Raw genomic sequence first — 26,099 nt, forward strand, 5'->3', positions numbered from 1 at the left:
TACCCTTGAACTCAACAGCCCCAAAGCAGTGGATAGTTTATCATTTACTGTGAGAATGGAAGTAGACCACTAGAGCAGTGATGCATGTTACGCAAGACAAAGATTCCTGAAAGGGGTACAGTAGTCTGGAAAGGTTGAGAGCCACTGCACTAGAGCATTCCATCTGTAGGCAAAATACATCATTTCCCTTTATCCTATACAGCTCTACAGTATACTGTGTTACTTAGGTCTAGCAAATGGACATTAGCATATATAAGTGCCACTCTGACTGTCCAAACGAGGGATCCTATCAAGGCAAAGCTAGAAAGATGGGCTTTTTATTTTATTATCTTTAGTTTTTTATTTTGCTTAATTACATTTAAAAACAAAGCATATGTAAAATGTCATGTCCACTTCTCGGGGCCATTCATTCAAGGTGCTTGGGATCTTTTTGGAAGTTCTAAGTGACCTAGGTATTGGATATCAGAGATCCATCATTGCCCTATATCCTGTGGTAGAGAAGTGGACAGCAAGATTAGCTGGACTGAGCTCTCAATGGCCAACTGCTCCATGACGGCACTATAGAAACACATCAAACACTGTTAGAATGTCTCCTGCATCTCTTTATTCACTACAGGAAAGAGTTACAACAAAACTCAACCAATTATAAAGAAAATACTTCAAACAGTTCCATGTGCAAACAAAAAGGAACAGTTATCTCCCAGCTGCACATTAAATGGCTACTTTTTCTATACACCTCAAAGGTGTTCTAGGCACTTCACAGATAGTTGAGATAATATGGTCCATGCTCCTTGAAGCCTGAAATCAAAGGACTCCATTCTCCATGGCACCCTCAACTCCCATTGGGTTCAACAGGCCCGATCGTGAAATGGAAACTTTGCACAAAGGAACATAGGTCTGGAAGGGACTGCCTGAGTCATCGAGTCCAGTCCCCTGCTATTGCAAACAACTCTCATATAAATACACAGTAACTCCTCACTTAAAGTCATCCGGGTTAACATTGTTTTGTTGTTACATTGCTGATCAATTAGGGAACATGCTCGTTTAAAGTTGCACAATGCTCCCTTATAACGCTGTTTAGTGGCCGCCTGCTGTGTCTACTGCTTGCAGAAATAGCAGCCCATTGGAGCTATTGGTGGGGGCTTGGAACCAGGGTGGACCACCACGTCCCACCCCCACCATCAGCTCCCCACTCCCTGTGTGGCAGCCGCCCAGCAGGCTATCAATTGCTGGGCAGTTCAGCTGTCCCTCCCCCCACTGCCATGTGCTGCTTCTGCTCTCTGCCTTGGAGCTGCTCCCAGGAACCTCCTGCTTGCTGTGGGGGGGGGGGGGGGGGGAAGAAGGGGTGCTAATCTCAGGGTGTCACCCCCCCCCCCCGCTCCTTTACCCCATCAACAGAGCAGGGGTGGACAGGATACAACAGGACTCAGGAAGCTTGCTGGCAGCAGCTGCTGTCTCAACTTGCTTATCTACTTAAAAAGGCAATGTACTTAGAGTGGGGTCAGCGTACTTAAAGGGGCAATGCGTGTGTGTCACACACAATGTGTCTCTCTGTTTCTCTCTGCCATGCTGTCTCCCCTCCCATTCCTGCTGCTTTGTACAGTGTGAGGCTACATTAACAATAGGTTAACCCTTGAGGGCTCAGCTGAGTGCTAGTTCATCATTTAGTAGTAAGGCATTCCCTGGGAAATATCCCACTCTCTGACTCCTCCACCTCAACCAAGCTTCACAATCATCATTGCTCTGTACAGTATTACATTGTTTAAAACTTATATTGTGTATGTGTGTGTATACATATAAAATATATAGTCTTTTGTCTGGCAAAAAAAATTCCCTGGAACCTAACCCCCCCACCCTTATGGGGAAACTGGATTTGCTTAACATCGTTTTGCTTAAAGTAGCATTTTTCAGGAACATCACTACAACGTTAAGTGAGGAGTTACTGTATACCTCAATGGAAGCAGGATCCAGCCCAATGGGAGCGGAGGCACTCAGCACCCTTCAGGATCAGTCCCCAAGGACTCAAACCTCCTCTCACTGAAGTAAATGAGAGCTTTGCCCCACATTTCAATAGGTACAGCACTGGCCTCTGCATTAGACCAGGAACCCGACATAAAATAACAAAAGCGTTGGGGGAAGGGAGGAGTGCCCTCCAGGCCGGGGGGTTATCTGTATGGAGAGGAGGCAATTTGAGTGGACTCATTTTGCACATCTTTTGTTGGCTGCTTAGCTAGGTTTTAAAACAATACATGTATATTAATTCTTTTTTGAATTCTTTTATTTGGTGGCTTCTCGCTGGCAAGTCTCAGGGAAGGAGGGACTTGGAAGTAGAGTAGGCGACTGACTGCCCAAGTCAGGGTGGCTGCTCTCAAGCACAGGGGACATTCATGGAAGGAAGTGTGGGGACAAAGAGCCTGAAGTTTCTTTGTCAGCCTGTCTTCTTCAGCGAGCCAAGAGCATGGGTGGATATGAAGGGGTTTTCAGCCTTAGCGTTGGCAGGTGGCAACCTCCTTGAAGCAGTCCAAGAGGGGTTTTACTGACTGATCAGCAGGTGGGGTGGGGTTGTTACTTCAAACTTTGTGCCAAAGCCACGATCCCATGACTCAGGCTTGGGGGTGCTGGGCCAATTCAGAAGAGTTAGATGAACAAGAAACTGTGAACGGAAGGACAGGAGCAAGTGTCCAGCTGGCGAACTCTCCTCCAGGTTCCTCTGCACCGGGGATTCCCCATGGCCTGCCAGTGCAGCAGCTGATTCCTGGTGGAACAAAGCAAAAGTGGGGGGAGGGAAGGGATTAGTGTATTAACTCCTTCAAGGACAGTACCTGAGTGCATAATGCACCATCACTAATGGGGGCTCCAGCAAGGCTGCTAAACAGGAAGCTGGCTGCTCTGTAGAAGTAGCCAATCACACAGCCACTGTTTGAAATCAGCCAATAAATCCTGAAGCTTCTGTCTGACATCAGTCTGCACCCACTGGGCCTGATTCTGATCTCACACTGGTGAAATCAGTATCAACTCTATTGATACCAATGGGGTTACATCAGTGCAAAAGCAGTGTAAAGTGAGATCACAATCAGTCCTCTTGTACTGAAGCATTTGATAAGTTGCAAGCCACAGGCAAAGTTCACTTCTTCAATGCACATCACCAGCCTCTACTACACCTGGGCGAATAAGGGATTTTTTGGTTCACTGGTAATTGAGTGGCTGAGGGAAAAAATTAATTGTTACAGCTCAAACAAAACATTGTTTCAATTTTGAGCATTTTTTTAAATTTGATTTTTTTTAATAAATTGAAGGAAATTTTGAAACAAACAAAAAAATATTTGTTTCAAAAATGTCAACATGAAACGTTTTGATTTTGTTTACATTTTTTTCCAAACTAAAACAATTTGGTGAAATTTACAGGAATTCATGAAATATTTTGGTGTCTCCAAAAAAAAGTTTTGTGCAAAAAAATTCCCCCAGCTCTAGTCTCTTCTGTATCCTGCCAGCTTTCCTTGGGCAGAGCTCTCACGGTCATCCATAGACACTGAACGAGTAGGTGTTATGCAACACAGAGCCATGCAGTACGGATCTATTTGTATGGCAGGAAAAGAGAGCAGAGACATCACTGTCACCTTCTAAACTATTTTCTCCTAGGTTCTGAATGTTCCCAGCAAGTTATTGAATGTGTTTATCCTGAACTGACTAGAGAAATGTTCCATTTTAAACAAATGCTTTTAAAGTACTTACCCTGATGTGCAGATGTAGCATTTGAGAGTCCCAGCTCACATTAGACATACTCGTGCTAGCTGGCTAAAAATAGCGGTGAAGCCACGGCCGCACAAGCTAGCACATACCCACAAGGTTCAGGAAGGCTTGTACGCAGCGCAGTTACCCTGTGCTGACTCTTGCCACTGCTATTTTCAGCATTCTAGCTGGAGGAGAGCTAGCAAGAGTATGTCTAACGTGAGCTGGGAATCACACCCTCGCTCTGGTGTAGGCGTACCCTTAATGTTAGCACAAAAGGTGCTGGCCAGACAGACGGGGAGCTTGAAATTTAGCCATAGAAAAAGGTACGGCACGGGCAGCAGCATTGCAGACTTCTTCTCCCGTTACACATGCACTACCACATGCCAACAGGTCTCAGCCCGGCCCTTTCGGAAAAGCACAATGGCTCGTTCAGTCCTCGCCCCAGTGCCAAGAGCTGTCAGCAAAGTAGCCAGAATGATCTGTTGCTCCTGTTTGCTTTATAGTTCTCTAGAAGCCTGGATTATCACTGCCAATTTTACAGAGACAGATGGTTTAACGAGGTGCCATGATCCAGGGTGCAGTTTTATACATCACACATGGTGGGGGGGAAATGAAACATTCTCTTTTCTGCCTTTGGGTCATTTCAAGGCACCAGGGTTTGCATAAGAAGAATCAAGATCCTAGATATTACAGAGCAGGCTACATACATGGACAGGTCCCACATGTTGTATGGTTCTCCTCCTCCCCTGGGCCACAGCTTTATCTTTAAAAGGCTTGATTCCTTCAACATAAAGCACACTTGCCAGCTTTGGCCCTGCCGATAGGAAACACGGTCTGTGTTATGTTTAGAGGAATGTTCCCCCACTTCCCTATCTGGATGTACCAAGTGAAGCTGTTTGTGGGCTGCAATCACCTCATCTTGCTTAAGACTATAAAGAACAGCTAATCCTCCCAGGCACCGGCCCCCAGAGCAGTTTGTAGCGCATGCTCATCACAGACATCAGTGCTTGTTGCTTAGTACGGAGGTCTGGTACCATTAAAAACAAAACAACCAACCACCACCCCACCGCCACCTGTCCTAAGATCGCTGGATAATTTTACAGCCCTGTCACGTTGGGCTTCTTAACTCTTACCCTTCCATGAACAGGGAGGCCAATCAAACTCCTTGGAGCATCCCAGGTGTCCCCACTTACGTGACGGCTGCTACTTGGCCATCACACTGGAGACCTCCAGAGCTACAAGCAGGAGCTGCTACATCTTGAGCCAAAGACCCAAGGCTCCCTAGCTGTGACTGTAACAGATTCACATTCTCTGCAGGTCACGCACTGAGAAGGAACCACTCGCTAACGGGTTACATAGGCAGCCTTCAGAATCTCCCGTTAGTCTGCACTAGCTACTCAAATGCTTGAATTGCGCCAGACTAGGCTGAGAGAGAGACAGAAAATATTCAAAAGTACAACACCGCTGCTGAGTTTATTTTAAACTCTCTCTGAAGTTTTACTTCCCGACAATCATCCTGGGAACCAGTAGTGAATTAAATGCTGGTGCCAGCTGTCAAACCGACAGCGCTAGAGGACTGCAGTGTCGAGATGGGATGGGTGTGATCCAGGCACCAGCTGTACACGCTTCCCTCGCAGTGCCTCAGCCAGGAGCTCCAGTGACTCCCCTCTAGGAGAGGCAGATAGTTCAGCCTGCATGATCACCAGCAAATAGATCAATTTATCCTATTAGCATAACTGGAACGGTTACATAGGCTAAAGATTGAAACCAGGGTACTTTGTGGGGAAGGGAGGTTGGATGTATAGCATGAGAGTTCTACGTAGACCTGGCCAAGTGCTCAAAGCTGTATCCCAGCCCCTGCCAGCTTCAGCCTCTTTACCAGGGCTCACAGATTCTGGCCTGAGGAGTTTAGCAGGACAAGAGCTCCCCTAAAATGTTTCAAAAACTCAGTCGATACTCTGATATGTCTAGCTACTCTACTGGAGAGGCAATGCCCTCCGACACACACGTTTCTCCCATCCCACCTGCTCCCCTTCCTTCTCAGAGATCATGGCTGACCAGCTTCATATGCCCCCCCACTCACATGCCTTCCCTGCCTCCATCCCACTTGGCCAGTCCTTAAAGCCTATTTCTGGAAGGAAGTGAAAAGGGAGCATCATGCACCAGCGCTGTGCATAAAACATGCCCATACAAGACATTCCAAACATGGCTCAGCTCCACCAACAAATACTTTGAACCGCACATAGGACAGCAATTTGAGAAATCAATACAACTGGCCCCCACAACTTGCACAACATTTTGTGGTAGCTTTAGGGAGAGCGATCATCTAAATGTGTGAATCATAAAAATACTTCCCACCACTCCAGAAGAGATCCAAGCCCCATGACCCCCTCAAGAATGTAAGGCCACAAATCCAGTTGAAAGGAACAAAAGAACCAACAAAATCTCTTACCCTGAAGTAAAAGCTAAAATGGCTCAGAAACTTGTTGGAAATTCTCTTTGCTTTCAAACAGCAGGGGGAGATGAAAGGATTGAGGTGGTGGGGAGTCGAGGAATGAAATGAATGGAAACAAGATGACTGCCAAGGCTGGGATTATTCTAATCACTCAGGGATTTTAATTTATTGGGGTAATCAACCCGTTAGGATTCCATCACAGAAGGTTTGCCGTGTTGAGGGCTAGAGCGGTGCCTTGTCTTTAGATTATTAAAGGTGAATTCATTTTAATTTTTTTATCATCTCTACAGGGCTTCCTATTCACTAGTCTCTTCATCATAACTCTGCAGTGCATAGCCCCCCCAACAACAGGAATGGCATTATACACACTGGCATCCCAATGGATTTGTAGGCTGCACCATCTTGCCTTCAGTCGGCCAACTGCACATTCCACCACCAGCCTGGAACTGCTAATTAAGCTTTCTTCTGCCAGGTGCTCTCACATCAGAGTAGAGCTTCATGAACCAGGGCAGTAGAAGGTAGGCTCCCAAAATAACATTAGGCACGGACACCTCACTGAGAGCTATACTGGGTCAAAATAAAGTCCCCAAAACAGATGTGACATAGGCAGCAGCAGTGTAAGCTTCCCCCACCTGGCCCCAGCCCTATCTGGAAGGACCATCTCTAGTGCTGCAAGGGGCATTCACTGTCCAAACCTCATTCAACCCTTGGTCTCCTTGACAAGACGGCCAACTGGTGCCAATTCCCATGAGACTTATTTGATTCAGCTTGGAAGCTAGACAGGTCAAGTTCACTATGTTTTATAATCTGTTTCACTTCCCAGTTTCTCATGCACCTGGAAATGGATTAGCTCAGCAACTCATCTCACATACACCAGTATACAGCAAACAGATGGGAACAAATTCCATCTCTGCTGAACTAGAAAGGATTCAAACCAGCTCCTTAGAGATGAAAGGCACCATGGGTGAAATCTTGACTCCATTCAAGTCAACAGCCACATTCCCACTGGCTTCAATGGGGCTAGAATTCACTCCATATTCCGTTAACACTCCCCTAAACTCGCCAGTTCTCCAGGTTGCCATCAGAGATTACTATTTTTAACAGAGACAATGTCGTTTTTCTTGCCCTATACACTAAAGTGTTAGAGCTGAGTGAATGACCATCTTCCCAAAAAAAGTCAGTTAAACAAAAAATTTGTTTTGGGTCAAACAAAACATTTAGTTCAACCCAAAATGACTTTTAGGGTTTGTTTGTTTTGCTTCTTTTGTTTTCAGGTGGCTTTTTTTTTACTAAATAAAAACACCCACACAAGCTAAATTTCTAAGCAAAAAGTAGTTTGAAGAGTCAAAATGTTTCATTTCAAAAGTATTGAAACATTTTAGCTTTTTGGAATTTTTTTTCCCCCCAGGCAAAACTCTTCACTGAGTTTGATCCAAATGTGCAAATAGTTCCAGTAGACCCAAACTTGCATTTTTCCATGAATAAACTGTTTGTTCAAAAACAATTCACTCAGTTCTATAAAGCTATGAATGTAGATGATATTATTCACCAGACAGCTTGGTAAATGAGGGAAGGTCTCTTTCCACACCCCTGGGAAGGAAACTGTGGGATGCAGATATTTTTCGTTTCACCTACTCCGATGCTCTTTTTTGGCTCCAGGATTTCCAACAAAATAATTTTTTACACTTTTTAGCCTCTGCTGACCACATCAGTTGGATTCGCTGCTCTTTATCTAAAGATCTTTGCAACTTTCATACTTAACAAGCAGGGGGAAGAGTGGGAGGAAAAGAATCTAACATGACTTGTTCTCATTAAAAGCCATGGGCAGCCTCTACCTAAAAAGGCTATTACTGGCTGCGGTAGTGGGTGTGTAATATATAGCATGTTTTCAAGCCTCATAATCCTTGTTTATGGTTAGTATTTAAAAACAGAGCTATTCATTTCAATATTAAAGTGAGCTACAAGCAAAACACCCACAGCCCTGCCACGCAGTCATTTCCAGTGCTGGATTGCCCTGCAGTTCCACAGTGTGTAACAGGTGGAAGGGAACTGTGTGAGAGAAAAGTGGAGGGGCAGTGGTGTCTAGTGGCTATAGCAGGGCACTGGCAAATCAGAACTCTATTCCTCCACTGTCTTGCTGTGTGGCCACAGGCAAGTCCTTCCTCCTCTCCTTTGGCCCATCTGTACAGTGCGAGTAATGCTTGCAGAAGCAATTTGAGATTCCTGGGTGAAAGGTGCGATAATGCAAAGATTTGTTTTGATCTCCAGTTACACTGGCTACCAGTTCCCAGCACCAGAGCTTACAGTGCCTGGGGTCAGGGAGAAACACGCTATTCTGAACCACCCAGTTAGGGTCACTTTTGGAAACACGGTACAGATCTAGATGAGCCACAGGTCCACTCGAGTGAAGTAAATGGTTCTTAGAACCAGTGCCAGCCTGCAAACAGATTTGGTTTTATTTGCTGGCCATGGGACGTTGGTCAGACTAAAGGAAGCCTTTAAAAAAAAAAAAATCATAACTGTGCTACTTAAATTAGGAGGCAGTGAGATTTAGCGGACTAATCACAGGAGGTCCTGTGTTCCCATCCTGGCTCCGCCACTGGCTTACCATGAAGCCTTGGCCAAGACCTTTCATCTCAGTCTCTCTGTCAAATAATGATTCTAATATCACCTACCTAACACCTAGTGTGCAGTGAGGATTACTTAATATATGTACAGGGCTCTGAGAACGTAAAGTGAGAGGTGAGCAGAGGGTATTATTAAACTCGCCAAGTAACTCAAAGGGGAGGAATATAAAAATCCAATGTGAAAAGACACGAACAAGGCAGGATTCAGGGCTCTTACTTTTTGCTTCCACTGCCATCCCCGTAGCAATGCAGACTCCTGGAATCCAGGGCCGGGTGCTGGCACTCCACGCAGACCGTGTGCCCCTCGCTGAGATATCGCATCCACTGAGTATAGGAACTGCTCCCCTGCAAACAGCCTTCCGTGATGGCTGTGATCTGGAATTCGACACAATACCTGCAGCAGAAACGACAGTCTCAGTTAGCTGAACAGCTGTGTTACAGACCTACCAGTGACCGAGCGACCCAGAGCAGACTGGGTGAACAAAGATCATTTTTAAAAAAGGGGAAGTGCATCACAAAACACACGGTGTGCATTTATTCTGACAGGTTAGATTGAATAGCAACACTCAGCTCTAACATAGGTGCTTTCAAACCACAGATACCAAAGTGCTTCTCAAAGGAAGGTAAATATCGCTGATGCCCCTTTTACAAGTAAGGAAACTGAGGTACACACAGCAAGTAAATGATAGCTCCAGGAATAGAGCCCAGGTCTGCGGACTCCTAATCTGGTGCCTTGTTCACGGGACCGTACTGTTCCCCAGTACTTAGTTTTGATTATTTATGGTAATTCTTCATAGGAGACTAAGACATGTCTTGTAGAATAATTCGTAACAGCACCCAAGTCTCAAGTAATTGGAGGTCTTTCTATGGCAATGTACTTGCTTTGAAGTGGGGTGAAGCGGCCATCTTTTTGAGGAGGATTATCAGGCTTACAGTGAGACTTAGAACTCTATTCATGCCATGCTCAGATCACGCTGTACTGGTGTTTTTAACCAAACTTTAGAAGAAAGGCTAAGAACTGGCCTTGTTCAGTGAGGAGAATGGAAGTTTGAGGAGGTGGCGGTAACTGTGCGCAAATATATCGCAGAATGGGGTTTTGCACAAGCAGAAGCTCTTTCCCTGCAGACGCTTAAATGAGGGTGATGATGTATGCACATTATGGAAACGTGTGTGTGCACGCAAGGGTGCGGAACCAGCAAATGCACAGCTGCCATATGGTGTCAGAGAGGTACCAATATCCTCCCTGTGACACTTACAGAATGGCAGGTGACAACAAAGAAAACCCCTCCACAGGAGCGTGAAATAAGATGCCACAGAGAATCACCAGCCTGCAAAACGGAGTAAGGCAGGAGACAAGAAAACAGGCAGCAATCCCTCTTCGCGATCTGCTACATGGACCTGCAATAGCAAAAGCAGCCCCTACAGGGACGAGAAGCAAGGCCAAAGTCAGCACCTCACAGATCCTTAGTTCTTTAAGGTGAGCATAAAGGAGGAACGTTTGCCAAATTCGTGGCTATGTCGAGAACCCCGGCCTGGCAACTGATCAGCACTCGCATATCTCTGTCTCTCACAGGATTTAGAGTGCACATGAGAGCCACATGCAGAACCTTGATGCTTGCCAGTACCTGCACTGTGTAACAGTGACATTGGGGGGAAAACGAGCTTAAGGGAGCCAAGCACATCACCTGGATCTCCCTCCAGCTCTTGATGCAATCAAGCCAACCAGTACAATAAACTGCCTCTTACACAGCAAGGATGCTCGGACTCTGCTCTGCTGGTACCCAATAGGGCAATTTACCAGGAATTGGCAAAGCTAATTTGCATAAAATGGAGCCAGCTGCACCTGGCTTCACATTTAATACAGAGGTGCTGCCCACAGAGACAACAGCTCCCAGCGTGCTGGAGCTGGAGTCTCCACAGTCCACGCTTTCCCTTTAATGCGGAGGATAACTATGGTTCACACTGTAGCCCAAGAGGGGAGTGTAAATGGCTATCCCTATTATAAAGCTGAAGATCAACTGTAAACAAGTAACAAAAACATAACATACACACAGGAAAAAAACAGGGGGTCCATAAATGCACTCCTCTTTGACAGTAATTAATAGGCATCAAGGGCCTATACAGTTGAGATAAGAAGTTCCTGCGTCAGTGATTGATTTATTCTAAGTACCAGGGCAGTAACAGTACATACACGCACATTTTTCTGACTATTTAGGCCATGGTCTATGCTGGAAATCTATTCATGGTAAAACAAACAGCAAAGAGCACAGCGAGACTGAGAGCTACCCTGCCAGCAAGCCCATCACATGATGATGGGAGAAAAGGGCACTGGACCCAGAGAGAAGTAGGTCAAGGGAACAGGCTGAAATGACTGCTCTTTGCTTACGGAATTCTAAATAGCAACAATATTAAACAACTACAACTCTGCTCTCCCCATCACGCCAGCTTTACATCCGTGGAGTCCCGCTGACCTCAGTGGAGTTACTCCTGGTTTATCCTGATGTCCCCAAGCAGAGAGTCAAGCCCTTTATTTTGTGAAGTCGGTGCCACACTGGAATCAGGCTTTAAGGGTTTGTGGGACCTGGACTTGTAGATTCAGTGTTTCCAAACCTGCACTTTAGCATCCACACTAAATTGTAAACCTGGGTTCACACTTACTGAACTTGGGTCTTGCAAGCATGCTAATGAATCCATACTGCACTACCCAGACCTTCTGACTTGAGTCTTCAGTTTGACCTGTAGCCACATTGCAAAATGTCACAGAGGAACTCGGGTTTTGACCCACCCCCCTAGCCAGGTCATAGGACTCGGGTCCTGATTTGTATGTGGACAGAATGGGGGGTTGGGCTCAAACCTGAGTCAGAGCCCAGGCTTAACATGCTGTGTAGACAGAGTCTAGAAGTCTCCATCCTGTTGAACATTTGCTCTGATAAGAGCAGAGCCTGGGTGCAATCCTGCACACGCTGAAGCCGATGAGAAAGTGTGTGTGAAGTGTGATTACACTGCAGCACTCAGCCCCCTACTTACCCTGATCTTTCATTTTCACTGGACGCAGCTCTCTTTTTCCTTGCTTTCCCATAACCTCCTGTGGTTATTAATGCTGGAACTGTGCACAAAGAGAAATAGCACACATGGTAAGTGACATTACTCCACTGAGGCCACTTGTGCCTGTCAAACAATAAAGATTGGGGCTTTGATGGTCTTTAACGGCACATAATTTTTACTTTGATTTCCTGCCAAAGACAATTCCATATTATCAGTGAATATCCAGCATTTGATTGGAGATAAATTTATATTCATCCCCTTTTACTGTCTGAGAGATGGAGGCTGCTTATCAGAGCAGTGCCAAACAACGGAGAACAAAATCACTGTTAATTTAATAGCAACTCTCAGCAGGTTTGAGAAAGCTGATTTAAAATAAACCTGAACTATTAAATCCACACTAGTAAAGAAGCCAAAGCCAAACTCCGGTCCCAGAGACATCAGCAAAAAAAAATCAGAAGTAGTCAGTGGAGTTACACCCGTAGAAAGTCAATGTATTCAAGATCAAATCAGCCTTTACTCCAGATTTACATCAGAAAGTGGCACGCAAGAGAAACTGGGTGGGGAAAGGTGATATCTTGCCTCTGATGGGTGCCATTCCTCCATGACTTTTGCAGCTGATTTATAAAGATACTGCTCAGGACCTCCTAAGGCCAAATTTTCCCTCCTACTTACAAGAATTTTCCTCAACTGACTTCACAAGAATTACTCCAGATTTACACTCCTAAGTGAGATCAGAATCAGACTCCTGGTGTTTTACTTTTGAAACATACCAGATTACACTAAACAGCATGTACAAATTCAAATAAATGTCCCAGAAAGGATGCCCACGAACCCCATACAAAAGGTTAAATTCAGTTCTCAGTAACGCTGGTGTAAATCCAGAGTAACTCCACTGGAGCAACTCCAAATTCACACTGGTGTAACAGAGCAGAATTGGGCCCAAAGGCTTTATCTGCAAATAACTCCAGCCAACAAACACTGTAAAGAAGGTTTAGTGGCCAGACCCCTGGATTCAAGCAAGCCCTCTTCAGCCCAGGACTCAGCCATGTGCCCAAGAAGTTGCGTTTTCAATGCACTTACTAAGGGACTGTTTGCACTCAGCTCCTTCCTGGTTCCAATACTCCACACAGCCAGCCTTCTCCTCCAGAGGAGGACACGCCTCGCCTCCATTTCTAGGCTCCTGCACGACGTGTCTCCTCCGAACTCGATATGTTGCCCGGCAAGGCTCTGCACAGCCACTCCAGTCACTCCACTCTGATACAGCACAGGAGACCTCTGGGAGTGGGGTGAGAAACAACAATGTAGGCTGCAGAAATCAATCACGCGATTTCTCAGGAATCTTCCCCTGACTAAAGCTGTGGGATGCTGAGTTTGCAGCCAACCGAGACTGCCTGCCATATTCGGTCACACAGAGCACTTCCCAACAGTTTCAGTGGAAGGCCCCATGCTCTCATCGCAGGAAAGTACTTGACTCTGGAGGAAGTTTCAACTCAGGCTGGTCTGTGTTAGGGGGTGTTGCACCCATGTAGCTACACTGCAGCAAGGAAGCACTGCTGTAAAACGATTATGCCTATTTTTTTTTTAAATGGCCAAGTGGCCTGTACCAAAAAAAGAGCTAAATTTGAAATCTAAAATACTATTCTGGGTAAAGACCCCTCCTTTCAGTCACCAAAGCAAACATGGTAGAGAAGTCTGTCCCGGGAATGGGGTCATTGGGCCTTGTTCTAGTAACACAAGCATTACAATAATATTTAGAAATAGCAGCATTTCTGGGTTTATTCAGTGCTTGTTTATGATTTTTGCTGCCTCTGTTACTGCTAATTCAGGAAATATTTACGCAGAACCACCAAAGGTTCCATCTTCCCCAGGGCCTCTCATCCACCTGGGTGGCAGTTTCATTCAGGCATCAAGCGAACTCTGGACTAGAACAGAACTCTGGGGCATTGGTCCTATCACGACTGAATGAGTGCATGGTCCTTAAACTGACCCATAGGCCAGGGGTTCTCATCCTTTTTCTTTCTGAGGGTCACCCCCCTCCCCAACATGCTATAAAAAGTCCATGGCCCATCTGTGCCACACCAACTGTTTTTCTGCATATAAAAGCCAGGGCTGGCATTAGGGAGTACCAAGCATGGCAATTGCCTGTGGCCCGATGCGACAGGGTCCCCCACAAAGCTACATTCCTCAGGCTTTGGCTTCCGCCCCAGGTGGTGGGGCTCAGGGCCCCGGGCTTCAGCTCCATGCAGTGGGGCTCCAACTTTCTGCCCTGGGCCCCAGTGAGTCTAATGCAGGCCCTGCTTGGCAGACCCTCCTGAAACATGCTTGCAGCCCCCCAGGGGGCCCCCGGACTCTTGGTTGAGAACCACTGCCATAGGCTACCTGGGACTTGTCATTGCATATCTCTGTGCTTCAGTTTCCTCATCGGAGATAGGAATAAATATTATTATAATCATTTATTTGTACTGTAATAGCACCTACTGACCCCAATCAGGGCTGAAAGCTTGCTAAGTGCTGTAGAAACACACAAAGAGATGGTGCCTAGCCAAAGAGCTTACCATCTAAGACAAAAGACAACAGGCAGATACAGTCGGACAGACCAGAGAGTACAAGGTAAGAGTGAGATGACAATCAACAGTGCACTTGCCCATCCCATGAGCTGCTGTGAGGTGAAAATTCATCAACATTTGTAGAGTAATTTGAGATCCTCAGAGGCAGGACACTATGGGACACGGCTCTGGACTGGGACTCAAGAGTCCTGAGTTCTATTCCCGGCTCTGCCCCGAGCCAGCCACCTCCCCCTCTCTGAGCCTCAGTTTCCCCATCTGTAAAATGGGGCTAATGATACTGACCACAGATGCGGACTCATTTCCCCTGAGGTGCTCGATCCCCACTCCACCCCTTCCCCCAACACCCCACTCCCTCTCTGCCTCTTCCCACCCTGCCAAGTTCACATCAGTCAAGAACACGTCTCAAGTCCAGTTCCCATGCTCTGCTCCCTAGATCACTCCCCCCCCCTTTTTTTTTTGCTTGCCTGATGCTAATTTTTTCAGCACCTCCATAGTTTGAAATCAGATTCCTCATCCCCACCTCATTTTCAGTCACCACTTCCTTTTCAAGCTTGACCTCTTTGCTGAGGTTGCCACTTAGTGCCACTTGTTCTTGGGGCTCCTATGCAATGTGTTATGATGATTTTATTCCTCACAGAAGGATCCACTGCAGATCATTAGACCAGAACAAACACAACATCATTAAAGGAATCCCTCATCAGTTCCACCCTGGCCCCCCATCTTCCTGGACAGGGCTCTAACCTGTCAAAATTATGTTCTGAGGTTTAAACTCCCAGCATCATGAAGAGACATGATCAGCCCCTTGCAGAACCATCAGGGACAGATGCTATGAGCCTTCACATCCCATTGAAGACAACGGACATGCAGCACCTTACAGGACTGAGCCATTACATAGGAAAGTAGCAACATCAGTGCTAGATTGACCATCCGTTTGTTGCACCAATACCCCCCCCCAAGATGATCCCGATGTAAACTCAAACCCTGCAGATGCAAATCAGTGTATTATATAGTGTTTCATGAACAGCCCCCCCCAAATATCCTTGCAGTCGTCCTATTTCATCCCAGTGTATTCGACACACACCAGACTATTCTGCACCTGAATCAGCAGGAAAGGAAGCCAGTATTTCAGCCTTGGTCATTCTGGCATCTCTGCTTCTCCAGGCAGGCCTCTGGATGGCTTCCCTAGCCGCTTTCTATTGCCAGCCATTCTGTGCAGGAATTCTTTTCTGTCTGGGATGTGCAGGCATGCTACCTCACATCCTGGCTAGAATGATCACTCCCTCCAACTTCAAGTCTTCCTTGCTGGACTGAGAATAGTAACTGGGACATTCACTGCCCAGATTGTCTGGGAGTTTGCTCTATTTCAGTTTCATCCCGGTTTCCTATTTTAGAAAGTTCAGGTTAGTACTTTATAATCCTAAAATCAACCTCTCCACCCACCTTCCTCAGGTTCTGAGGCAGCTTTCTACAAACATCTACATAGAAGCTGTGTAGAAAGCCATACTGTGCTACAACAGCACGTGTTCTATTGACAGATCCTGGCTTTCCTTTGGACTCCTCAGACAGTTGCTTCTCTCTGCTGGTGATAATCATTCCTGTGTCCAGATGTTCCCATTCAGCTTCAGTCCTATTCACTGTGCAATGCAGTCTACTACTTTAGGGCCAGAGTCTGTAGGACGCATGCTCACCAAGAGTAGTACTCTAGGAGTAGCCCCCACTGAAATCACTATGACCACTTGGGGCATAAAGTACTACTTCAAATGAATAAGGATGGCAGACTCTGACCCTTCATGCTAGGCTCAAATGCAAAGAACTCCTGAGATCGAACCCCAGCTCTGCCTTGAAGTTGGGGCCCAATCTTGAGAGGTGCCAACTGTCTCATCTCCTACTCAAATCAATGAAGAGTTCAGGGTGTTCAACACCTTACAACACTGGGCACTTGCCATATAGCCTCGAACTAGTCACAATGCCTCCGTTTCTTCTCCAGAAAAACACAGATAATCTCTAGTTACTGAATTAACTTTGTTTGAACTGCTGCTCATATTGTCTTCAGTATGTTTGGGGAGGTTCCCATTCCCCTTGCAAAGATTTAAAAAAAAAAAAAAAAAAACCAACCCACAACCACATACACACACCAATGTGGCACCATCCATAATATAAACAAATCTGAACCTTTCATTTTTGTAACCATACGTCAATATCAGTAATTAGCATTAGTGAGCTAAATAAATGAGATGCTGTTCCAAAGATGCAGCAGTAAAACCTAAATGCTTATTGGCTTGTACAATGGCCAACATTAATCCTCTAATGAATCCTCTTTGAAATCACCTGCTCTTTCAGCCAAGTTTGGCTTCAGGTATTAATACCACACTTGAAATATTTCATTTTAATATTACTTAGATAAAGTAAATCTGTAGTGAGGAAAAATAATTTGAAACAGTCTACAGATATGATTCAATATCAAATATATTTGAGTTCCTTGCATCCAGTACAAATGAACCATTAGTAATACCTTTTGCTCCAAGTTATTTCTTTACAGAAAATGACCATGTATTTTTGGACATAATTCAGTGGCTAGTACATTGTTATACCTACAATATGCCACTAGATGGTACTGTTTCAAAATACTATCATTTATTTATACATCACAATAGGCAGTATTCATAACAGGTGGTTTGCTAAAAATTTTGGCAGCTTTAAAAAAAAAAAAAAAAAAAAAAAAGTGATCTACAAAGGGGGAAAATTGTAATTGCCTTTTTGGTTTATTTACAATGCATGAAAAGATGTTTTTCCCCTGCTAGTTTTATACACGAGAAATTTGGCCGTTACCATTCCTTGTTTTCTTGGAAGACTCTATAGTAGACAACTGGGAAACTAGAAGGAGCATTATATAACAAGGGTTATTATTTGGATTATAGTAATGTCTGAAGGCTCCAGTCACGTTCAAGGGCCCATTATGTTAGGTGCTATATAAACACTTCAGAAAACACAGTGCCCCAACCCAAAAGAGTTTCAGATTAGGTTGTGAACAAGACTCAGTGACTGACAAACAATAGGAGACAAGGAGTAAGGGAGGACAGGGGTAACAGTAAAGGAATCACATGGTTACATACATCAAGTATTGCACAGCCAAATTATTGGATATTTTTTTTTAAATACATAAAATCAGCTATTCCTGACTGCTGCTCAATCTAACCATCACTGGGAGTGAAACCTAACTGAGAGGAAACAGGATTGACAGTCAATTATGGAATTTTTGAATGGGGACCACATCCTGAAAGAAACCCTTCCCAAAGCCCCTCTTGTGGTCTTCAAACAACCCCCCAACCTTGCAAGATCATCATAAGCAAGCGTCTCAAAGTTCACCAGCCCTTGTCTGTAGATTATGCATCTGGGGGAGGGATAGCTCAGTGGTTTGAGCATTGGCTTGCTAAACCCAGGGTTGTGAGTTCAATCCTTGAGGGGGCCATTTGGGGATTTAGTTGGGGATTGATCCTGCTTTGAGCAGGGGGTTGGACTAGATGATCTCCTGAGGTCCCTTCCAACCCTAATAATCTAGGATTATGCAATGTTCTGGTTCTGAACCATAATCTATGATTATGTTCTTCTGGCAACACCCCCCTCCACAACATGCCTTTCAAGATCCGTCAGTCCTACACATGCCTATCACAACACCTTACCCAGTACACTAAATGTCCCAACAACACCTATGTGGGCAAAGTCAGAATCACTACGCTCTCAAATGAACTCAGAGAAAAATGACGAGACCCAAAAATACCATGCCGTCTTTGGGTGAACACTTTTCACAAAACGATCACTTCACATGTGACCTTTCAGTCCTTGTCCTCAAAGGAAACCTGTGCCACACCTTCAAAAGATAAGCCCAGGAGCTTAAATTCATGATTTTGTTAGACACTAAAAATCATGGTCTTAATAAAGACACTGGATTTATGACTCATTATAGCAATCTCTAACCCACCAACCCTCTGTGTCCTATGACTGCAGAGGTGTTAACTGCCCACTTCACTTTGAATTCTATTTAGAGTGACTCCGAGTGTCAGCTTTCCCAGTCCTGAAGAAGAGCTGAGTAGCTTGAAAGCTGGCCTCTTTCACCAACAGAAATTGGTCCAATAAAAAAATAATACCTCATCCATCTTCTCTCGCTAATTATGTTTTTGTTTGGCATACAATTGGGAAGAAAGCTCTCATGGTTAATAATTCAACCCCCAGCCTCTTCAACTGAGGGCTGAGAACTCTTCCACTTCAGTTACCTAGTCTTCCAAGGAGGCCTTCAGGGAAGATATGACTTGATATTTCTAAACTAAGAAAAGCAAGACTTTAAATTTTTTTTTTAAGAGGGGGGGGGGAAGTGAGGGTTTTTTGTGTCCCCCCTCCCCGCAGTTCCTTTAACCAAGGACATCAGCAGCAGGTCTACCCTTAAAATTCTGCAGTGGTGCAACTGCACGGCTGTAGCCCTTTAATGAAGATGCTCTAAACCCACGGAGAGACCTTCTTCTGTAAGTTTAGTTAATCTACTTCCACGAGAGGCGGTCACTACGCTGGTGGGAGAAGCTCTCCTGCTGACACAGCACTGTCTACACCGGCGCTTAGGTCGGTATAACTACGTCATTTAGGGGGTGTGGATTATTCACACCCCTGAGTGACGTAGTTCTACCGAAGTAATTCTGTAGTGTAGATCTGGGCTCAGAAGATCTATGCTAAGCAAAAAGCAATGGTCTCTTTGAACAGCATCCCACCCCTATTGTAGATTAAATCAAAAACCCAATAAATACAACATAAACTGTTGGGCATGGATAGTCTTATTTGCCATGCACACCTATAGCACTATAGCAGTGACAAGGGCCTGATCCTCTAGGCGGTTATCCCTAGATGTATTCAAGGTTTATTCACTGTTCCAGCCAGCGAGCTTGCCAGATGCTTTCCATCCTGCAGCAGCACCAAGAGATGAGCTGTATATTTTGTTGCCTTCCCATCACTCTCAGAAATTGCTCCTTTACCTAGAGTGCAAGCTCTTAAGAACAGGGACCGGTATTGTGTTACATGTCTGTGAAATGGCTAGTCCAATGGCACTGGGGCCCTTCAGCATGACCCTACAATAATATTTGACCCCTGTGGTCAGCACAGGTGCTGGAGAAAGGAACTGCCTCTCAGAGGTTTCTAAAACCTAGCAGCCCTGTGTTGAGTCCTCTCAAACCAACATTACTCATGTGGGTGGTGGAGCCTCCTCTCCCCTCATACATCGAATGGTGCAGGAAGAGTGATCTTCCAAGCACACTTTGTGACTCTCTAGACTAGAGCAGCTTCTTCTTGCAGGCGAGAAAAGAAAAATGCCCACCCTGTCTGCATTAGCTGGGTAAGGGATAGCAGTTTTCTTCCAAGACATTGGCTTATACACACAGGCATCTGGGATCATGGGCTGCCATGCATGTTAAACACAGACATAGCTAGGATTGTGTGTGCCGCCTACGGCTATACAGATGCTGCTTGGCTGCACGTCCATGACATAGCTACAGCAGTTAACAGTGCCAGTGCTACCCTAGGGCACCGTTTCTCAAATGCGCCCACCAGGGGGTTTCCCTGCAGCCACGGCAGCTTCCTGGGCAGTGATGGGGCGGGGGGGGGGGGGGGGGGAAGAAAAGGCAACCGCCCCCCCCCCCCTCCTTGTTACTGCTGGATGCGCCACCCTGCACTGCCTCTCTGGACAATGCTGAAGGAGCAAGGTTAGTTCTCTACCGGGGGGGTGGGGGGGGGAGGTTAGGGGACTCAGGGTTCAGCCCTGGGGTGGTTGGGCAGCGGGGACTTAGGGAGCCTGGCTGCAGAACAGGGCTCCAGCCCTGGGGCTTTAGGTGCCAACACAGGGTTCAGGCCAAGGGATTTCCTGCACCGACCCCCAGCTCTGGCCACACAGCCCCAGCCTTTGGCCATGGGGTTTCAGGCTCCAACCCCTGGCTGTGTAGCAGCGGCAGGCTCCAATCCCCGGCTCTGGCCACACAGCACGCCAACCCCCGGCCACACGCTCTGACCCCTACTCCTGGCAGCTGACCCAGGGCGCTGGCCCTGGATGCCAAACCTGAACGCCGGTGAGTTCTGGCCACGGGTGCCAATGCTGACTCCTAGCCCCAGCCGAGCGGCAGCAGGTGCAGACTGCAAGTGCGAATTCCCACCCCAGTGGTGGCTGCCGACCCTGGGTTGCGTGCTCTGACCCCCCTACCCGGGACACCGATCCCCAGCCCCTGCCCACACAGCAGTGGGCTCCGACCCTGGGTGCCGATCCCCAGCCACCAGCCCCAGGTGCAGATCTCCGGTGCCGGCTGTGGGCTCCAGCAGGTGCTGGCTCTGGGCACCAACCCCTAGCCCCAGTCATGTGGCAGCAGGCGCAGACCCCAAGCACCGGCCCCAGGGGCCAACCCCTGGCCACGTGGCAGCGGGTGCCAACCTTGGAATCCTGCAGGTGCTGGCCCAGGGCACCAACCATCAGCCCAGACCATGCAGTGGTGGCACCCCCCCCCCCAAATCTATCATCCCTGGTGCCTCACCCTCCACCCAGATCTCAATTTGCCAGGACGTGCTGTGAAAAGTGATTTCTATCTTTTTAAAATATCACTTTTCACAGCACAGTTAGCACCCCAATGTCACCTGCCTTCAGAGCTCGGCACCCACCAGCAGGTGCCCAGCTTGAGCCCTGACACCTTTCATTAAAAATTAAGCACTGCCCCCCATTATTTCTATTTCCTGCTACCTCCCAGGCTCCCCACCCACTGCCCATCACCCATGGGCCCTACTGCCTCCCCCTGCATTGTCCCAAGCTCCCTTCCGTGGCCTCATACCCCAAGCCTGCCCCATTTCTTGCCTCTTGTCCATGGCGTTCCCCCCACCATGGCACTGTGGGCAGTTGTCCACAATCCCCACCCACAAGGCCCTGTTTGGTCCTGGTTAAATCCACACTGCTCTGCTCCCCCAAATATAGAAGTCAAAATACTCCTATGCACCATAGCACCCCAACAATCGCTAAGTTTTAAAGATGCCTTGTAAATGCCATAAATCATAATGCAGACTTGTTCCCTTCTAAATACTACTACAGTGCAGGCAGAGCTGTATTGCGTAGATGTGGTTTCCTTTCAAACCACAAAAAACGTAAACACACAGTGTGTTTACATCACCCACTACTGTAGCTCCGTAAGCAGCTATTGGTCAACCTCATCGTGGGCAAGATCACAGTACACCGTGTGGGGCTTGAGTAGGCTGAGATTGTTTGTGGCGGAAGGTAAAAAAAAAGAGTTAAGACACACACACACACAAAACAAACACACCTTTCTAATATCCATTTAAGTACCAGATAGTGCCCCTGAACGTGATACAGAGATGGTCCCACAGGAGTCACCTCCTGCTAAGAAAAGCAGAACATGGGAGGAAGAAAAACGAACATTTCAAGACCAGCAGGGAATGCAGTTTCTTGGAATCAGACTGCTTCAGAAACACATTTCCGAGCAAGTTGCCGTGTGCTGTTTGTAAGAGAGATTCATCCAATCAAAATGTATGCAATGTAACATCACTATAGTACTCATGCAGGGGTACTTGAGCAGAATTACCACAATGAGTTTCAGAGGCGCAAGCTGTTACATGATGCAAAAACAGAGTTCAAAAGACAACAGCAGCAGCTCAAAATTTTTTGAATAAAAGCAAGGAAACCATTCAGCGATGGAGAACTCGGGAAGAAAATTGTTCTGGCCATAGAACCAGAAAGTAAGCTTTTCAGAGAGATACCACTGACTGAGCAACGACACATTACAGAGCAGCACAAGAGATGTGGCGAATTTTCTACAAAATGAAATAGCTGGAAAAGTCACACCAAGCCCTTTCTACAGTCTGTGCTTGGAGGAGAGCCTTAATGTCATGAGGAATCCCAAGGTAATCGTATGCGTTCGCTTTCTGGACCGTGATCGCTGTTTTTCTGAAGGTGTTTTATGTCAGGTGAGCCTCAGAGATAGGCCTACTGGCAAACACATTTTTGAATGTGTGCAGGCGAGAATGCAGGAGTGCTGTGTTAGCTTTGACAATCTCTGTGATTTGACAGCTGATGGGGCAGCAGCTATGCAAAGTGCACGAGTAGGGGTGCTGAACGGCTTCCAAGAAAGGTGCACTTAGACTTTCTTTGGAGCCGTTCAGCACCACTAATAATTAACTTTGCGCAAGGGCTGAACGAAAAGCTGGCATGGGGGGGGGGAGGAATCCATCAATGCTGTCAACACCAGCAGTGTCAATAAAGGGAAATTCGCAACTCTGTGTGAAATGGGCTGTGAAACACACAAGGTGCTGCTGAATTACAACCCAGTCCACTGGCTTAGTGACCGTGTACAGAGGCTGTTTGAGCTCTGAGAAGAGCTCATTGAGGTTTTGAATAAAGTTTCACCAGAACTGTCCAAAAAAAAAACTACAAGATCCAGAAGTACATGGTTACTTGCTCTTTTTGAAAGAGTTTTTAACCAAAGCTTGCTTCCTTGAACCGGGAGCTTCAGAAACCTCAGCTAACAATATTTGATAGCATTGAAATAATTAATACATTTAGAATGACAATCACTAACATCATCCAGCACCTACAAGAGGAATGGGACTTTTCAGGGTTTTTTTTTTTTTTTTTAAACACACAAACTTTGTTTGTTTTTCAGCTGTTAGGATGAAAATGTAAAGCAAAAAGTCATCTTAGGTATTTGGTTACAGCCGAGTATCCTGTTGGAGGATCTTGAAAATTGTTTCAGTGAGGGAAGCTTTTTCCATCAGTACACCTTTGTGACTGACCCATTCAACAATTCTGGTTCAGCTTTTTTGGCTGCAAACAAACTAACTGCCTTTCAAGACAGATTAGCTTCCTTTGACTCTTTGGACTTAAGGAATCTCAAGTCCCTTATGCTGAAAATGTGCAAGGATTCAAGAATGAAAACATACTTCAGTCAGCCTGGTGGTACAGTTCAGGAGTTCTGGAATAACATGTACCTGTTTGAGGACACCTACAAGCCCATAGCTAAAGTTGCTTTGCTTGTCCCTTTTTTTCTACTACTGTGCTGTGTGAGAAGGCATTCAGTGCACTTCCCTGAAAAAAAAGTACCGAAACTGCCTCGCTGATGCTAACCTCGAAGCTTTTATTTTAATTTCACAGGAGACCCGAGATCCTGCAGACTTTCCTTTCAAAGAGCTGCTGAGTTTTTGCAAGTAATCTGATCTACACAATGGTTGTGGTAAAACCCAGAACTTTTATCATCATGCTGTATTTCTAACATACAATAGAATAGGATTAGGTTTGTTAAGATCATTATTACTGGATTGGATTGATATTTGTCTTTCTGAAATAAAAAATTGGGACCTATTTGCAGATAGGTTTTATCATTATTATTTGGACTTCTATTATGTCAAAGCATTTTTAAATTTACTTCAGAATTGTTGTACAAACAACCACTTTTACCAAAAAAAGAAAAGAAATATAATAATCAAAAAAAGACAAGAACGTGCAAAGCACTCTGAGGCCACCAAAAAAAATTGTGAGAACCCCTGCTCTAGGGCATGGTCACTGGGAATCATGATGTGTCTGTACTTCAAACACTCCCCACATGTGAAACAGTTCAGTTCCCAGTGGGCCTGTGTCCACATCACTAAAAGCCATCCTGACATCTAGCACCAACAGGACAGACCCCTTCATTGGCAGCCTCAGCCCAGAGAAGCCAAGTCGGAAAAGTGACTGAGCTCTTCTCTCATCCCTGGAGTTAATCCCTCCAGGTCAGTGCTGAGGCAACGAAGATGTAGTTTGCATTGCTGCAATCCATACTGTGCATGTTGGGTAAATAGGAGTTTTCAGTCTCCAGAACTGCCAACCCAGCCCCTTTCACCAACACTAAATTCAATTTAAAATGATTAAATGAAGTCATTGCCCAAAGGGAACTTTCCCTCAAAGTAGTGCTCCCAAAACATCACGGAAATGTTTGCAAAACTTTGTTAGGGCAGAGCCAAACTGAGGAAAAATATGGAAACCGTGACTAGGACACCTAAGAATACTATCGGTGTGCATCTGACTCTCTGAGGAAATTGTTTGTGGGAAACAGGCAGGTGATTGCACCAATCTCTGGAAAAAGTTACCTCCCTGATTAAAGATTTGCACTTTGCTCTAAAGCATTTTACTGCTTTGCTCCACTCCCTGCCATTCTGAACTGCACATCAACATGAAAACACAACTGCCCATGGATTGGGGCTCAGGGTCCAGCCAGTTCAAATCCCAGCCCGAACCCAGACCAGACACATACAGAGTTTGAGAGCATCCTGACTTCTGGGGAGCTGTAGCGATTTACACCAGAGTTAGCAATTCATTAATGAGAAGAAAGCAGGTCTTGTGATTTAAGCACAGGACTGGGACTCAAGAGATCTGGGTTCTTTCCCCATTTCTGTTACAGACTTCCTGTGTGACCTTGGGCAAGTCATGTAAGCTCTGTGCCTCAGTTTCCTTCTCTGTCAAATAGAGAGATTACTTCCTTATTCCACAGAGGTTTCTGAAGCATAATTAATACTTGTAGAAGTGCTCAGATACTATGGTAATACACATATCATTAAAATAATAAACTTCACCTGAGTCGCCTCATGACATGTCCTGAAGGTTAGTTGACCCTAATCTTAGAGGCAAACCATAAATTTATCATACTGCTGCCTCAAAACGTTTTACCTACTCTTCTTGTAAGTAATGCCTAGGGTTCCTATAACTGGAGGAGAGGAGAGAAAACTAGTCTGTGTATTGTGTGTATTTGTGATGGCCTCTTTGGGGGTTTCTCCTGCACAGCCAGTTCCCTCTGTTGTTGGGGTGGGAGGTTACACACAGTACCCGGGGAAGGGGGTGGTTCTGAAAACAGACACACATTACAGTCACACACAATATTGAAACAGAAAGGGAACTTGGGGCAGGTGTCGGATCTGAATCTGCTCTTTAGTCATTTTTTTTAAAACGCACTAGATTACTTTCCAGTTGATGGTGCCCCTTTAACTCCCTTGGGTATTTCTAAACACCAGAAAAGGGGGTGGGGGTGCTAAGGGAAACTACAAGGAGTTTATCCCAAGGCAGAAAGGCATTGCCCAGGCTGTTACTGAACACCTTGGGACACCTGGCATTTTTCAGATCAGACCAGGAGCTGCCCAGCAGCACAAACCCTAGTCAGTGAAATCCAGGGCAAAGTAACAAATATTGAGCCAAACCCTGAGGGGATTTGGCACCTCTTCCTGGCTGCCCACAGGCACATGGGTTCTCACTGCTTCGCCTTGAAACCCACAGGCGGGTAGCACCTCCCCGTGGCACCTATGGGTGCCAGGCACCTTCAAAGGGACTGATCGGTGCTGAGTGCCCAGCACCTCCCCGCGGCACCTGGCGCCTTTCCGGATCCCCGCGGGCGCTCACCCACCTGGGCAGGCCTGCGGGTAGTCGTGGCAGCAGTCCATGGTGCGGGGACACGCCTGGTCGCAGTAGCAGACGCCGTGGGATCGGTCCGGTCTCCAGCCGCTGCTGACACAAGCCAGGTCTCTGCCCCGGCAGCAGCGCCCCAGCTCGGCGCAGCCGGCCTCCGAGCCGGGCGCCAGGAGCAGCAGCGCCGCCGCCGCCGCCAGCCAGCCAGGGCCCGGAGCCAT

The 26,099-nt window shown here is 46.3% G+C and overlaps 1 protein-coding gene across 1 annotated transcript; it reads right to left on the reverse strand.

Moving 5' to 3' along the window:
- Window positions 1-1,955: 1,955 nt before the first annotated feature.
- On the reverse strand, window positions 1,956-26,099 carry LOC112111913 (somatomedin-B and thrombospondin type-1 domain-containing protein-like). The gene is made up of 5 exons (XM_026652853.1): window positions 25,877-26,099; window positions 12,940-13,134; window positions 11,842-11,920; window positions 9,032-9,208; window positions 1,956-2,755 (listed from the first exon to the last, which is right to left on the reverse strand). The coding sequence occupies exons 1-5, from the start codon at window positions 26,097-26,099 to the stop codon at window positions 2,638-2,640; spliced, it is 792 nt and encodes a 263-aa protein (XP_026508638.1). The 3' UTR covers window positions 1,956-2,637.

Source organism: Terrapene carolina, unplaced genomic scaffold (genome assembly GCF_002925995.2).
Source record: "Terrapene carolina triunguis isolate 2854851 unplaced genomic scaffold, T_m_triunguis-2.0 Scaffold130, whole genome shotgun sequence".
Taxonomy (NCBI): Eukaryota; Metazoa; Chordata; order Testudines; family Emydidae; genus Terrapene; species Terrapene triunguis.